Raw genomic sequence first — 16932 nt, forward strand, 5'->3', positions numbered from 1 at the left:
CTATATTAAATTTATTTTGGAATTATTATATTTATGTATTTAATAAATACATTTATACATATTTCTATTTTAAAATGTAATTAAATATATTTAATAAAATATATGTTTAATAAAATACATATAAATAAATATTCTATTTTATATATTTAATTTTGGAAGTTTTTCTATGTCAGTGTGGCCTTGCAAGGGCCCAACACAGCCCTGGGGATCAGCAGAGATCCCTGAATCGGGCTTGGGATGCTCAGGCAGGGCCAGGGAGGAGGATGGAGCAGGCAGGGGAGGAGCAGAGCTCCAGGGAGCAGCACCTGCCCTGCTGGGTCACCCCTGCCCTGCCTTCACCTGGGGCATGGCAAACCCCAAGAAAACCAGGTCCTGACAGCAGAAAAAAACCTCAATTTTAATCATCTTAATAAAATCATCCCAGTGAAACACCTCTCTGGATTCCTGGGAGCAGCCAGCCTAGGAGACACTTCCAGTCCAAGCTGCTTTCACCCCCAGCCCGATTCCCTGTCCCACTGAAATCCCCCTTTCCTGGGGCTTCCAGCAGGCACTGGGAGCAATCCACACATTTCCCTGCTCTTGCTCCCTGGCTGCCTCTTCTCACCATTCCCATGTTTACAAACACTGGGGCTTCCAGCAGGGCAAGGCAAGGGTTTCTTATAAACACTGAACCGCAGGGAAATGTCAAGGGCAGGGAAAACAAAAACAAAACAGGGATTTTCACTTTGGTCTGGCTCAGCCTGGGAGGTGCTGGGGACATGCAGCTCGTGGGACGTGCTGGGTGCACACAGGCATGGCCAGGGAGGGACAGGAGGTGCCACGGGGACATCAAAGAGCCCTTCCCGGCCAGCCAGGAGGGGAAATGTCCCTTCCCAGCAGCCCTTCCCTTTGATCCCAGCGGGAAGGAGCAGAGCTGGAACACCTCTTCCTCCTCCTCAGCCCTGGGAGCCAAGGGAAGGGGAACCCTGGAGCAAAGGTGCCTCCAGGACAGCTGGGGAGCTGAGCAAAGTCTCTCCAGGGCCACAAACGCTGGGAAAGTCACATCTGCAGGGTGGCAAACTCCACCTCCGGGAGAGGGAGAGACCTGGAGCTCAGTGCCACCCCTGGGAGATGCTCTGCATGCCCTGGGCTCCTCTGGGTGTCCATCCAGCCTAGTCCTGCCCTGGATCTGCACAGCAAAGCTCCCAGCCCAGCTCTGCACGGGACAAGTCAGGGCGTGAGGCAGCCTGAATTCCTTCCAGGGCCTCTGTGCCTGCAGGAGGGAACGGGAGGATGGAGGAGGAAAACCCTGACCGGGGTAGAATTCCATAGGTGACAGCTCACCTGGTTAAGCTCATGCCTGGAGGCAAAGAGTTCCCAGCAGTGCCAGCAGAGCTGACCAGATAATGCTGGAGAAATCAGCTCCCAAACCACAAAAATGAGGTGGGTTTTTTTCTTTCTGGTGGTTTTTTTTTTTCCCCCTTTTTTCCAGGCTGAGTTGCTGCACAAATGACTGTAATTAAAGCTGTTACCTGTCAGTTCCTCAAGGCACTGAGGCTCCGGTGTTCAGGCTTTGGAAAAAAGCATCCCTGCATGGCAGCAGTCCCACTCATCCCTCAGCTTACTCATCCTGCCCAGCACCCACCCAGATTTGTCACCAATTAGTTGTAATTCAAGGATTCAGGGGGAAATCCCCACCTCCCCGAGCGAGGTGACTTCACAGGAAGTTAGGGCATGGAATACCTTTTAAACAACAAAAAAATCATGGAAAAAAAATCAGTGTGTGCCAGAGGCAAGGCCACGGGGCAGGCTGGTGAGGCACTCAGTTCCTCAGGCATCCACAGGCTCTTGCAGAGCTTCCAGAGAGGTTCGGTGGATTCCTTTGGAATTCATCCATTATGGAAGAGCCTCATCCCTGCCGTGTCACCGGTGTCTGCAGTGTTCCTTCCTCTCACATCACTGCAGCTCTGAAGTTCTGTGCAATTCCCAAATCACCCTGAATGATGGGATCAGGCCCCGATTTACAGGGGTTTCTGTGAAACAGCTCCGGGGGTTCATTCTGGCTGGCAGCAGGGCCTTGGGAAGGTTCTTCCCTCAGGAAAGGAGAGCACACAGCGCCAGCCTGGCGCTGCTCCCAGCTGGGAAAAGCTGATATTCCATGGCCTCTCCAAGGGACCCAGCTCTGAGACAGCCTGGTGGTGGCACCAGGCTCCTGCCAGGGACACCAGCCCCTGCCACATGCCTGGAGCTGCAGGGAACCAGCCCCACCAGTGCCCAAGGATGCTCCGGGAAAGTTGGAGAATCATGGAATGGTTTGGGATGGAAGGGACCTTCAGGCACATCTCATTCCCTGCCATGGCAGGGACACTTTCCACTGTCCCAGGTTACTCCAAGCCCTGTCCAGCCTGGCCTTGGACGCTTCCATGGACCCAGGGGCAGCCCCAGCTGCTCTGGGCACACTGTGCCAGGGCCTGCCCACCCTCATAGGGAACAATTCCTTCCCCAAATCCAATCTAAATCCACCATCCTGCCACTTAAAACCATTCCCTGTGTCCTGTCCCTCCATCCCTGGTCCCCAGTCCCTCTCCAGCTCTCCTGGAGCCTCTTCAGGCCCTGCCAGGGGCTCTGAGCTCTCCCTGGAGCTTCTCCTCTCCAGGTGAGCCCCCCCAGCTCTGCCAGCCTGGCTCCAGAGCAGAGGGGCTCCAGCCCTGGAGCATCTCCGTGGCCTCCTCCGGCCTCTCTCCAGCAGCTGCACATCCTCCCGCTGGATCCTGCAGCCCCGGCAGGGGCAGGCACAGGGGGAAGGTCCCTTCCAGCATCGCTCCAGGCGGGATCCCCAGCAATCCCCTCTCCCCCCTCCTTCATCCGCGGCCCCGAGCGCTCCGCACTCACCGAGGCGGGGCTGGCCCGCGCCTTGCGCTCCTGCTCCCGGCACTGCAGCCCGGCCAGGTGCCTCTCCAGGGCTGCCCAGTCCATGGCCGGGGGCTGCGGGTCCCGGGGGGGCCGCGCCCCCGCGCTCCGCCGCCCGCCGGGCCCCGCGGCCGCTCCGCGCCGCCGCTGCGCGGGGTCCGAGCGGGGCGGGGGCCGCGGGCGGGGGCAGCGCCGGGCAGCGGCGGCCGCGGGGCCGCAGCGGCGCCCATGGGCGGCCGGGCAGCGCGGCGGGGACGGCGGGGACCCCCCGTCCTCCTCCTCTTCCTCCTCCTCCTCCGAGTCCTCCAGCGCCGCCAGGTCCAGGCTGCTGGGGGACGGCGAGGACTTGCCCTCCGAGCACGGCGTGGCTTTGCTGGAGTTGGATTCCGAGCTGGAGCGGCTGCTGCCGGCGTCGCTGCCTAAATCCATGCCATCCTCCCGGGAATCCTGCCGGAGAGAAGCGGAGGGCGGCCGTGTCAGGGATGCCCGGAGCGCTGCTGCCCGCCGGGCACGGGAAACGCCGGCCCGGGGCCGCCCCCGCGCTCCGGAGCCGCCGCCGGCGCGGGGCGGCCCCGGGCGGAGCGGGCGGGGGCGGAGCGGGGCCGGGCTCCGGCTCCGCCGCTCGGGAGCTGCGGGAAACGCCGGCTGGCGGCGAGGAAACGCCGCTCCGACGGGCAGAAAACCCCGTGTTCTCGGTATTCCGTTCAATTGTTCTTGTTCTGGCTTCCTTTTTTACAATTATAACTAGGATATTAGCTGATGTTGTCGTAGGAGCTATTGTAACTGGTTTTTTGTTACACACACACACACAAAAAAAAGATTTCTATTTAAATGTTACTCTTTGTTCCCGCAGTTGTTGGGTCGGGACAATCCCGAGCATAAATCCCGGCTGGTAAGAGAATGGATCGAAGCAGCCCGGAGGGAAGGGGTTTGGGGGTGGTGGTGGAAGAGAAGCTCAGCCTGACCCGGGCACAGGCACTGCCAGCCCCAAACCCCCTGTGCCGGGCTGATCCCACGCGTGGGCAGCACGGGAGGGCGGATTCTGCCCCTCTGCCCCGCTCAGGTGAGACCCCACCTGCAGAGCTGCCCCCAGATGTGGGGGCTCCAGCAGGACGTGGAGCTGCTGGGGAGAGGCCAGAGGGGAGCACGGAGCTGCTGCAGGGCTGGAGCCCCTCTGGAGCCAGGCTGGGGCACCTGGGGGGGCTCACCTGGAGAGGAGAAGCTCCAGGGAGAGCTCAGAGCCCCTGGCAGGGCCTGAAGGGGCTCCAGGAGAGCTGCAGAGGGACTGGGGACAAGGATGGAGGGACAGGACACAGGGAATGGCTCCCAGTGCCAGAGGGCAGGGATGGGTGGGACATTGGGAATTCCTGGCTGGGATGGGATTCCCAGAGCAGCTGGGGCTGCCCCTGCATCCCTGGCAGTGTCCAAGGCCAGGCTGGACACTGGGGCTGGGAGCACCTGGGGCAGTGGGAGGTGTCCCTGCCATGGCTGGGGTGGCACTGGGTGGGATTTAAGGTCCCTCCATCCAAACCGTGCCGTGATTTTATGGCTGGGTTTGGGAGGAGGTGGCATTGTCCCTGTGCGGGGCTGTGGGTGACTGCAGGGAGTCACAGCGAGTGACAGAGTGACATCCTCCCTCCCACGCCCCCAGGGACCACAGGGACCCGCCACAAACCCCTGCTGCCACCCTCTCCCTTGCTTTCCTTCTTTAAAAGTAATTTAAAGTCACTCGTTAAGAGTCTCCTATAAATAACTCTGCTAAAAAAAACTAATCTAGTTTCTGCATTCTGGGTCACCGAAGCCAAGTTTAACACGCAAATGTTCCCATTCCCAACTCCACAGCAAGGAGACCTTTTAAGGCACTGTGGCTGAAATGGGGAGCATCAATCCCACGGATCAGGAACTTCCACACAGGGCTTGGAGATGTGGCAGCAGCCAGCTGCCCTCTGGTCCCTGCAATCCCAACCCTCTGGATATGCAGGGGCAGAGTTCAGGGCCAGGGGAGAACCAGCAACTCTTAATTGGAATATTGAAACACTGCATGGGGTTAGGAGCTGGTTTTGGGGCAGGACTTTGTGTGAGAAATACCCTTGAGGTCACCCATGAGAATCAAAACATCACTGGGTTATCCACTGTGTCTCCAGCACAAATCCAAAATTAATTCCAGCCTGTCCCTGCACTGGGGGGAAATGAACTCTGCCCCAAGAGCAGCACGGGGGGTTAAAAATTAAAGGTTGTGCCGGGTGGGGAGGTGATGGGGAGGTGATTCAGGGGGAACCATGGCCTGAATTGTCAGGAATCCCAAAAGGATGAGAGGGACGAGGGATCATCTGCAGCCCTGAACTCCTGCGGCTGCTGAGCTGCTCCTCCAGGGGGACCTGGCCGGGCAGGGGGAGGCAAAGGGAGGGCAGGGGAGGTGAGGAGGGGTCTCCTGTGCCAGGTCCGACTCCTCATCCCCTCCCGGGCAGCAGCAGAGCAGGGAGGGGCATCCCGGCAGTCCTGGGAGCACCAAACCCCACCCCAGCAGCCCCATCAGACGGGACAAACACCGGGAGCAGGGCACGGGCTGGGGCTGAGAGCTTTCAGTGTCCTGGAGCCATCTCCTCCTCTCCCTGTGGGATGGGAGTCACAGACTCACGGACAGGAACGTCAAACTCATCTTGTCCCTGTCCCAGGCTGCTCCAAGTCCCGTCCAGCCTGGCCTTGGGCACTGCCAGGGACCCAGGGGCAGCCCCAGCTGCTCTGGGAGTTCCTTGCCAGGCTCCCTGTGGCAGTGGGAAGCCATTCCCCCTTGCTCTGCCCTGGTTAAAAATCCCTCTCTTTTTTATAGGAGACTTCCAAATCCTGCAGCTTTTCTGTAGGAGACTCCAACCCCCAGGCAGGGCTTTGGAGGATAAAGGGGCAGGGATACACAGGGAATATCACAGGGTTTATTTGGGATTAACCTTTCCCCTGAGGTGTCTCCTCCAGGTGCTCAGCCTGGATTATCCCAATTTTCTGTCCTGACCCCCAGGAGCAGCTGAATCCCTCCCTGTTCCCAGCTGATCCCTGCTTCCCTCCCAGGCTGCCTGGTGGCTGAAACTCCAGAAAATCAGGAACTGCAAAGTGCAGTTTTAAAAATAATCCCAGCAAATGGCAGGAAGGAGCAAAATCCTGGAGATGAATTACACGGGGAAGAGGTTTCAGCACAAGGTTGGGAGGGGGTGGCATTTGCCACAATTTGTGTGGTGTAATTCTTTATTTGGGGCTGGTTTCACGTCACCACCAGCCTCACAAGGGGTTTTTTGCTGAGCAAAGGAGGAGCTGCCTCGCTGCTCCCAGGCTGGGGACAGTTTTGATTTATGGGATCTTCACTGGGGAAGTTTCTTCCCTTCCTCACCACGAGGGCACTGATAACGTTTGGTGGAGGACAAGAGCGCTTCCCTCTCCCTGAATTTCCCGGTGTGACATCTGGAATGGCAGGAAATGAGTGGCAGGCACTTCACAATCCCAATTTTCCCATTTTAGTGGGATAAAGCTGCTTCAGCCTTCATTGAAGTCATGCTTTGAGGTGCCAGTCCTTGCAAAGCCCTCCCTGCTGCCCTGTCCTCAGACACATTTGTTTTCTTACGAGGTTTAACACATCACACACGTGATTTTTCCAAGTTTCCCTTTTTTTTTCCCACTGCAGACAGATCCAGTCATTTTTAACCTCATAGTAAACCCTCCTCACTTCTAATTATACCCAGGGAACATATTTCTGCTCGACCTGCACAGGAAGGAGCCAGCTCTTGCTATCCCAAACACAAATGGCATTTCTCTCTTCCACAAACCCTTTTCCAACACCATGGAAAACTTGGGATTTGTAGGAATTTTCAAGGGTGTGGACACAAACCCTTGGAGATGAAAGAATCTGGTTCACAGCTCCTTTATCCAATGCCAAGGAGGTTTAATGCAAACAAGGCTTGTTGGGTTGATTCTGAGGCAGAAATATATCACAAAAATCAGATTTTCATTCTTTTCCTGGTGTTGGTTTCAAAGGCAGTTTGCTGATTATCACAAGCTTTAAATTGATTCGATTTTTCTATTTTGGCACTGCTGTAACCCCATTCTAAAATGGGTTTCTTGTGTTCTCTCCTGCTAAATTGCAGAAGTTTTTGGGTCAGAGAAGAAGGAAAGCAGGGAAGTCTCAATCACCCTTAAAACACCATAAATTCCTAAATATGGGAACATTTCTGCCAGCTGGGTCTTTATCCCAACACCCTCATATCCACCCAGAGCTCCCAAATTGTGTTTTTATTTTTAAAACTGGCTTTGGGGTTTTTTCCTTGAAGTGACTCCCACACAGAGCTGAGCACTGTCCCTGCCCAGGTGGGATTTGCCAGGGAAACGATTCTGGGATAAAAACATCCCTGGGATAAAGCAGGAAAGGGAAGTTTCCTGTGAACACAAAGAGTTTCCCTTTCCTGGAAGGAAAAGGACTGCACTGAGATCAGGGCACATTTCCTTTCCCTGCTGTGCACCCTCTGTGAGCATTCCTGGGGTTTGTTCATTCCATGGGCAGGAAAAAAGCTGCCAGAGTTCAGCTGGGAGAGGGGAAGGTGCCCCACCCAGGGGACTGGATGAGCTTTAAGGTCCTTTCCAACCCAAACCATTCTGGAATTCTATGATTTGATGATTCTGGGATAAATGTTCTGGCAGAGTGGAATATTCTACAGCTTATCCCTACAGAAAGGTTGTCTCCTCTCTAGAAATCCCAATAACCTCCTGCAGGCCCTGTGCACTCCCATTATCCCAATCCCTGCCTTTGGGGTCAGGGATTGCACTGGGGTGCCAGTGCCAGGAACACTGGGATGCCCAATCCCTGCCTTTGGGGTCAGGAGCACTGGGATGTCCAATCTTTGTTTTTTAGGATCAGGAGCACTGGGATGCCCAATCCCTGCCTTTGGGGTCATGGATTACACTGGGATGCCCAATCCCTGCCTTTGGGGTCATGGATTACACTGGGATGCTGCCCTGCCCCAGGTTTTCCAGCCCTGGGCATCCCTGAGATTCCAGCACCAAACCAAACCCCACCCCTGAAATGCCAAATTAAGGCTAATTAATTTAAAATTAGGCATGGTGGGGGCTCACCTGCAGCTCCTTGTGGAGCAGGGACAGGATCCATGGGGCTGCATTCCCCTCTGGAATGCTGCATCCTCCCTCGGGAAGCTGCAGGGCACAGGGATGCCATGGCACAGCATTCCTGGCCTTGGGGCATTGTTCTCCTACCGCTGGGATTGGCAGATTTAACTCTTTAAATTTAGCAAATTAAACTTAGCCAATTAATCCTTTGCTTAATTTAGAGGGGGAGGGAAATCACAGCAGGACTCTGAGCAGTGGCACTGCCACCGAAGCTCTTCTGGTGGCACAGGAGGGGACAGAGGTGCAGGAGGGGGACAAGGGCAGCATCCCAAAGTAATCCCTTTCAGGCCAGGCTCAGCACTTTGGGCTGGGGCAGGTCCCGTTCTCCAAACTGGGATTTGATGCTTGCTGGGATGGCTCCACCCCTGCCAGGGCTTCCCTCGCTCCCAGAAGTTCTCCCCACATCCTAAAACACCCCCAAAGTCCTCGTTGTGTCTTTCCCTTTGGAAAAATTGGAGGATGAAAGAGCTGCTCCTGCTCAGACTGGTTTTCCTCTAAATTATTTTCTCTGGGATGAATCCTAAAATCATGGAATGGGTTGGAAAGGACCTTAAAGCTCATCCCATTCCCTATCCATGGGCAGGGACACTTTTCCCTCTCCCAGAGTGCTCCCAGCCCTGTCCAAGTTGTGCTGAAACAATTCCAGGGATGGAGCTGCTTCCCCTGTGCAGAAACAATTCCGGGGATGGAGCTGCTTCCCCTGTGCCTGCCCCAGCCCGGAAGCTCAGGAGGGCCAGGAAAATCCTTGGAGTAAACCAAAGGAATCTCCTTATCTGTCCCACAGCCTCAGGAATGCCTTGCAATCATCAAGGCCAGGGGAAAAAAAGAATTGCCCTTTAATAAAGTGCTGTGGAAGGCACGTGGGTAAGGAATGCGAGCAGGGAAATAGCTGGAATATTTCAAATGCATGAATCCACAGAGCCCTGCTGAATGTTAATATTTATGTTGCCTCCTCTAAATGCATTAACTCCCGAATCCCAGCGTGTGCACAGAAGCTTTGCAGCATTTCTCCCCCAAAATTCCTCCTGATCCTTTGGGCAGAAAGGAATCGGTCCCTCAAGGAAGTCTCAGCTTAATTAAGGAGTGCGTTAATCACCTTGGGGGCCTCTGGTTGTCACTGGGAGGGGCTGGAGTCCAACAGGAGCGGGGACGAGCGAGCTCAGCTCCAGGAGAATGCGGGAGGATTCATCCCAAATCTGCCCAAATCTGGGAATGTTTGCAGCAAAAACCAAAATTCAGGAATTTCTCCCAAGTTTTTGTTGCATCCTGGGCGGTCCAGCTCGCTGCCTGACTTAGGGCTGAGGATTGTACATTTTCTGGGACTGCGAGTATTTTACAGTGAATCATTTTTTGTCCAAGTCAGCTGAAGGAGAGGCACAGAAAATGGTTTGGGAAAATAAAGTTTGGCTATTCCTGTCCCAATCCGCAGTGCCACGGTCACCAGGACGCCCCTCCCTGTCAGCACCGCCCGAGCCCGGCTCAGGGGTTGAGTCAGGTTACCGATAATTAATCCCAGCCTAAAGCAGCCAAAGCCTGGAGCGAACCAGGAGAGGGGAAGGTGCAATTCCGGCTGCAAAAGGAATTCCTGCTTCAAAGCGGGGGGGATCAAATCCCTCAATGCTCTCCATCCCCAGGGAACCTCGAGCCAAGAGCTGCTGCCGATTCTCGGTTCCAGCCGGGGACAATTCTCCCTCGCTGTTTCTGCCCCTGCAGACCCCGCTCCCATCGGGGCGTGGTTGAGTTTTGCTTTTCCCTGGTGACTCCTGAGATCTCCAACCAGCCCTCCCAAGGAGCCGTCGGACCAGCACAGCTCAATAACCAGGCCCAGAGCAAACTGTTCTGGGTTTAAGGTTTTGTTCTAGATCTCAGGGCCAGGCCCAAACACCCTGTGACGCTTTCTCCTCCCCGGTTTTCCTCTCCTTTCTTTGCCAGAGGTGGTGCAGGGTGTGTGGGATGGTCCCTGGGATGCCCACAGCATTCCCTGGATGTGTGTGTGTGTTTCCTTGGCTCCCCTCCTGCTTTGGGGGATGAAAAAGTGGGATTTGATGTGCTGGAAGGGCTTTTCCAACCTAAATGCTTCTGGGACTGCTTTTTGTTAATGATTCTGGGATTCCTTTTTTGTTAATGATTCTGGGATTCCTTTTTCTTTCACGATTCTAGGATTCCTTTTTTGTTAATGATTCTGGGATTCCTTTTTTGTTAATGATTCTGGGATTCTTTTTCCCCAGTGATTATGGGATTCCAAGAGCTGGTTTTGGGAAGGTACCACTGAGACCCCTGACCCATTTCTGATGTCCCCCTTGACCCTTTCCCTGCAGTTATCCCCCAAACCTGGGGTGCTGCATCCATGGGGCAGCTCCAAAGTCACAGAATCATGGAATTATTTAGGTTAAAAAAGATCTCCAAGATCATCCAACCTGGGCCTGACGCCCTCCTTGTCCGCAGCCCAAAGCTCTGAGTGCCACAGCCAGGAATTCCTTGGACACCTCCAGGGATGGGCACTCCAAAGCTCCCTGGGCAGCCCCTGCCAAAGTTTAACCCTTCCCATGGGGAAATTCCTGCTGATACCCACCCTGAGCCTGCCCTGGCCCAGCCTGAGGCCGTTCCCTCTGCTCCTGTCCCTGTTCCCTGGGATAAGATCCCAAATCCCCCCGGCTGTCCCCTCCTGTCAGGAGCTGTGCAGAGCCACAAGGTCCCCCCTGATCCCCCTTTTCTCCAGGCTGATTCCCTTCCCCAGCTGCTCCTCCCAGGATTTGCTCTCTGAGGAAGCCAGAGGAGCAGCCCAGGAGCAGAAAGGCAGCAAAGGGTGGCAGAAGTGCAACTGCACAGGCACAGATTCCTTTCAGGCACTGCAGAACTGCTCTCCAAAATAGCCGAGTGTGGAGCAGCCACCTGGGAGGGGGAATTGCTGCAGGGAGCTTTCCCTGCCCCCTCCCTTGGGATGCAGACTACACACAGGGAAAGACCAGGAAAGCCATCCCTGTTATCACCCCAAACACTCTGCACCATCCAAAGGCTCTTTCCTGGCTTTTCCCTGCTTGGTTTTCCCAAACACACGCATGGCCAGAGATTCCTCATGTGCCTTATCAGGAACGTGGCCACCTGGCTCAGGGAAGTATTTTTATACTCATTTATATTTAAAAAAAGAAATACAACTTCAGAAAAACCCCAAACTCCTTTATGACACGCAAATCCAGGGAAAATAAAATCTGTGACTGCAGCAAATGGAGCAGCGAGGAAGGAGCTCTGCTCCCTGATGAGGAATTGTGCTTCACCCACAACAGATGCAGCTTTTGATATTTGTTTTCTGCATAAATCTACATTTTAGGCTGAAAGCAACTGCTCAGGCTTTGTCTTGCTCTGTTCCATCCCTCACTGCTCTTTTCAGCTCAGTGCCTCACACAAACAGCTCCAGGTTGGGCTTTTCCAGCCCCAAATCCCAAGCAGGGAGACTCTGGCCACAGAGTAACTTTGCTGCAGGCCTGGTGGAGTTCAGATGTTCCTTTTTCCATGGTTATCAATCCCTGCCAGCAGGGATGGTCCATCCCAGCCCCAGCGATGGGCAGAGCCCTCAGGGCCTGCAGCACCCAGGTCAACGGGGAAGGAGCAGCTGGAGTGGGTGCTGTGCCTGCAGGGTGGGAGCTGGGGATGGGAATGGCTGTGGGACATGGGAATGGCTGTGGGACATGGGAATTGCTGCGGGATATGGGGCTTGTGCTGCAACTTCAGAGAATCCAGGAATGGTTTGGGTTGGAGGGACCTTAAATCCCATCCAGTGCCACCCCTGATCCCACATTATATGGAAGGAAAAACCCGAAGCCAACTCCCCAAACCAACACGGACTACATAATAAATCTATTATATGAGATGTAAAGTCACTTCCAGCCCCAACCATTCCATGATTCTTCCCATGCCTCTGATTTACAGCTCATATTGCAGCCAGGGCTTTGGGAATGGCCTCGTGCTGCCGGATTTCCCCCTGGAATGGAAAGCTGGGAGAACAGAAAGTGGAAAATCCTCTTAGCAGGGCTGGGGCGGCTGTGCCAGGCTCCAATTAACACCAGAGGGTTCATTATGAATGATGGGAATGAGGGAAAATGGGGGATGCTAGAGCTGGGAGAAAGGACATGGCCCCAGATAACTGCCAGGGAGGGGAGAAGGAATGCCTGGAAAGCAGCACTGGATCAGGGGTGGAGGATGGAGCCCTCTGGCCACCCTGGCATTGAAAACAAATTCCCAGACACCTCCCAGGCCTGGCACACTCCTGAAATCCCAAAGCTGCTTTTCCCTGGAGCCAGAAGATCTGGGAATATCCAAGGTGTTGCTTTTCCCCTGGGAGGGTGCTGGAGTTTAACTTTGCTCTGCCCCCAAACCAAATCCTTCCCCATGTCCAACCCTCCACAAAACCCGGCCCAAGCGGGGATTTTAAATCCAGCCAAGAGGAGCCTGAAACCCAGGGGATTTCAGGAAATGATCCAAACACACCTTGTCCAAAGCTTTGAGGAACAGACCCCAAACATACCCAGAGGACTGGGGGGGTTCCTGGGGTGGACACCCCTTCCCCAGGCTCTGTGTCCCCATTCCAAACCCTGTGGATGGATCATGGCCAGAGGGGCAGCACATCCATGCAGCAGCTCCTTCCCTTCCCTCCCTCCCTCCCTGGGGTGGGAATCCACGGCTGGAGCAGCCCCTGGCACCAGGGATCATCCCAAGGGATCCAGGGAGGGATCCCAAGGGATCCAGGGGTGCTGCAGAGGGGCTGCACATCCCAGCAGATCCCAGAATTCCTGGACACAACTCCTGCCTCTCTCTCCCTGCCCCCAGCACATCCATCCCTGGGCTGAAGATGCTGAGTCACAATCCCAGCCCAACACCCCAAATTCCCAGGAAATCCACAGCTCTGCTGGCAGAGTCTCACAGTTGAAAACCCCTCCTGGAATTATTCCCTATAAAATCCCCAGCCCCATCAACTCCCTTTAGGTCACTCCAAGGAATTTGTCCCCTGTCCTTGATGCCCTTTTTGAGAAACAAAACCGTAAAATTCATCAAATAAATCAAATTAAGGTTAAAAATAATGACCTAAGGTCCATTAGGATCCCTCCCAAGGATCTAAGATTTGCTGGTGAAGTTGTTGCTCCTGCAGAAGAATAAAATCCATGGATAATTTTGGCTGCTGAGCTCGGAATGGAGCCTGGGGTGCATTTTGGGGATGTGGAGAATGAGCCAAGACATTTTGTACTATTATTGTTGTTGTTATTATTATTGTTATTATTACTATTACTACTAAATGCTGGGTGTCCCTTAATAACAATAAATGTCTTAAATAAATAAATAAAGCCCAAGTAAATAAATAAATGCCCAATTAAATATCCAAACAAATAAACATTTTAATAAATAAACAAATGTCTTTAAAAACAAATGACTGTCCAAATAAATAGATGTTTTAATAATCAATGCATTTGTGAGCTGCTGAGGTGGGTCCAGGCTGAGCTGGGCTCTGGAATCAGAAACCCTGGAGTTCTTCCCTATCCTTCAGCTCCTTCCCTGGTGCCTATAAAATCCTCCTCCTTCCAGTGAGGCCCAGGAGGGTTTTTTGGGAATTATTTAAAGGATCTGTCCCCGGGCTGTGCCTCACAGAGGGGACTGAGGTGCAAAGGAGCAGCAGAGCAGAGCTCAGACCGCAGGCAGCCGATTTCAGGGTACTCACATTCATCTTCCACTCCCGGCTCCTTTCAGGGCATTTTGGGGAAATCCCGGGGATTGGGATGTCGGGATCCCGAGCCCCGCTACGGCTGCGCTCCCCTCTTCCCTTTCCCGCTGCCCATTCCTCTGGGATTCGCCCGTGGAGTTGAAAAATCCACTTTGAATTCCCCTGGCATCCGCGGTTCCAGCTGAGCTCTGCGTCCAGCCGCTTCCAAAAGGAGCTCCCAAAATCCAGACGGCTCCTGGAGCTGCCTTCACCCCCGGGATGGAGGGAGATCTCTTCCCGAAGAAAGCGGGATGCTGCTCTCTCCAAAAATCCTCCCCTTCACAAGGCTCGACCTTGCCAGGGAAATCCTGTCTGCCTTGAATTATTCATCCTCTTCCCGTGCTGCTCCAGCAGACAATTCCAAGCATTAATATGCCATGACTTTTTAGCCTTTTGGGGTTATTTCCCCGCTCCACTTCCAAACTCACGCCATCCTGGAGGTGTTCAGCGGCATTCCTGGCATTTCCCGGATCAGATCAGCGTCTCCAGCCCCTGACTCGCCCTTCCCGGTGGGAATGAGCCCAGGGGCAGCTCCGGGAACAGGGATAGCAGGGCTGGATCCAGCCGGAGCTCCTGCTCCTGGCAGCACTTCCCAGCCCGCCTGGCCATGGAATGCAGGGGAGGCATCCAGCAATGCAAGGAAAAACCCGGAGCAAGGAAAACTGGTGCTGGGAATTCCAGGAAAAACCGTGGGATTGTCCCTTCTAAGGAATGCTGGTGTTGAGGGTGGTGGCCAGGCCGGGCTCTGCTCCCCGTGGTGCCTGCTGGCTGCATCCCTGTGGCTCCCACCCGGATTTGTCCCTGGAATTTTGCTCCTTGTGGCAATCCCAGACCTGCTCCAAGGTCTGGAAAGGGATTAAAGTGTCCAGAGGATCCTTTTTCCTTCCTCATGGAATCCAGAGTCCAGTCGGAATGGAAATTAAGCTGCTCCAACGTGACCAAACCCCAAAAATCTGCTCGTTCCCATGGAAAACCCCTTTCCATTGGAAGTGGGACGAGCAATTAGCTCATCACTAACACTTCCCCCTGGAAGGGCTGAAAAAGTTGGAATTCCTGCCCTGTTAGGTGAATAAATGACATTCCAACAGCAGGCAACTCCAGCCAATGAATTCCAGCCTCAATTCCTTGCGTTTGTTATCCCCTGGATTATTTTCCATATTTAAGGTGGGCTTGTTGCTACCTTGGGCTGTGTCTGAGAGGAGAAGGGTGAAGGATATCCCGAGCCATCCCAGCATGGAGTTCCCAGGCTCCTGCAGCTCCAGTTTATCCAAAATAGAAACAGACAGATTCCAACAAAATCCCTTTTTTTCATGGATTTTGGAAAGAAGGGAATATTGGAAATATTTTCCCTATGGACGAGAACATGAAGCTGCACCTTGGGATGGGCAGTCCTTGGCTAGAGCAAGAGCCAAGCTCTGGGATTGGGAACTCAGAATTTAGTGGGATTCGAAAATACCTGATTCCACCTTGGGAAAAAGAAATAAATCCCCAAATCCAGCATTGCTGGGAGCTGCTTCCTAATCCACCAGGAGGGTGCTGTGTTCCACTGCAGGAACTGTGAGGAGCTCTTTTAAAAACAGCACTGAAATTAACCCAAATGAGGCAAACATCGCGTCTGAGAACCGTTTATTGGTAACAAAATAAAACCAAAATAAAAAGGACTTACCCTACTAAAGGGGGGTAGGAAAGACATAGCAAGGGGGAAGAAGATGGGAGGGAGAGAGAGGAGACAGAGGGAAAACAGGGCGTTGAAAAACCAAAATAAAAAGGACTTACCCTACTAAAGAGGGGTAGAAGAGGCAGAGCAAGGGGGAGGAAGATGGGAGGGAGAGAGACAGAGGAGACAGAGGGAAAACAGGGCATTAAAAAATCAAAATAAAAAGGACTTACCCTACTAAAGAGGGGTAGAAAGGCAGAGCAAGAGGGAGGAAGATGGGAGGGAGAGAGACAGAGGGAAAAGGGCCATACCAGCGGCGGTCAGGGAGTGCCGGCCGTGCCCCCGGGCCGGGGCTGTGCTCGCTGCCGGCCCGGGATGCTCCTGAGGCGGCGGACACAGGTGAGGGGACACTCGGGGGACACAGGAGGGACAGCAGCCAGCACAGGGTGTGGGCAGTGCCCTGCATCGGGGGCGGGCAGGGCTGGACGCTGGGGGCTCGGGCAGGGAGCAGGGACAAAGCAGGAGGGACACAGGGAGGGAGGACAGAAGTGAGGGAGAGCCGGGACAGCCGTGAGGGAGAGCCGGGACAGCCGTGAGGGAGAGCCGGGACAGCCGTGAGGGAGAGCCGGGACAGCCGTGAAGGAGAGACGGGACAGCCGTGAGGGAGAGCCGGGACAGCCGTGAAGGAGAGACGGGATAGCCGTGAGGGAGAGCCGGGACAGCCGTGAGGGAGAGCCGGGACAGCCGTGAGGGAGAGACGGCACAGCCGTGAGGGAGAGCCGGGACAGCCATGAGGGAGAGACGGGACAGCCGTGAGGGACGGAGAGCTCAAAGGCAGGCCGGGAGAAAAGGACAAAACACGGGCCAGGGCCAGGGCAAAAGGGAAAAAACACGGGCCAGGGCAAAAGGGAAAAAACACGGGCTGGGCCCGGGGCAAAAGGGATAAAACGGGCCGGGGCCGGGGCCGGGGCCAGGGCACAAAGCACGGGCTGGGCCCAGGGTAAAAGGGACAAAGCACGGGCTGGGCCCAGGGTAAAAGGGACAAAGCACGGGCTGTGGCCAAGGCAAAAGGGACAAAACACGGGCCAGGGCAAAATGGATAAAACACGGGCTGGGCCTGGGGCACAAGGGACAAAACAGGCTGGGGCCAGGGCAAAAAGCATAAGACTCAACCCCCCCAAAAAGCTCCAAAAGCCCCAGAATGGAAAAGCAAAAGGCACAAGACTCCAAAAGCCCACCCTGAAAAAGCCAGCTGGAAAAGCCCCCACGGTTTGTGACACAGTTACTTTTCTGCCCTGCCTCCTCCCAAAGCCGGTTTTGGTAGAGACTCTTTCCCATGTGGTGACAGTGACCCTGCAGGGGCAGTGTCCCTGGTGTCCCATGCTGCTCTCCCTGCAGGGGCAGTGTCCCTGGTGTCTCCCATGCTGTCCCTGCAGGGGCAGTGTCCCTGGTGTCCCCTGCTGCTCTCCCTGCA

General features: G+C 54.6%; 1 protein-coding gene across 1 annotated transcript in view; it reads right to left on the reverse strand.

Annotated features, from left to right (window-relative positions):
- SCHIP1 (schwannomin interacting protein 1) overlaps positions 1–16932 on the reverse strand; it is an 86006-nt gene that overhangs the window by 34702 nt on the left and 34372 nt on the right. Inside the window, exon 5 of the mRNA XM_066556254.1 lies at positions 2872–3336. Within this exon, the coding sequence (XP_066412351.1) occupies positions 2872–3336 (465 nt within the window). The remainder of the gene's footprint in view (positions 1–2871; positions 3337–16932) is intronic.

The sequence above is a fragment of the Molothrus aeneus genome, chromosome 10, assembly GCF_037042795.1.
Source record: "Molothrus aeneus isolate 106 chromosome 10, BPBGC_Maene_1.0, whole genome shotgun sequence".
In the NCBI taxonomy this organism is placed as follows: Eukaryota; Metazoa; Chordata; class Aves; order Passeriformes; family Icteridae; genus Molothrus; species Molothrus aeneus.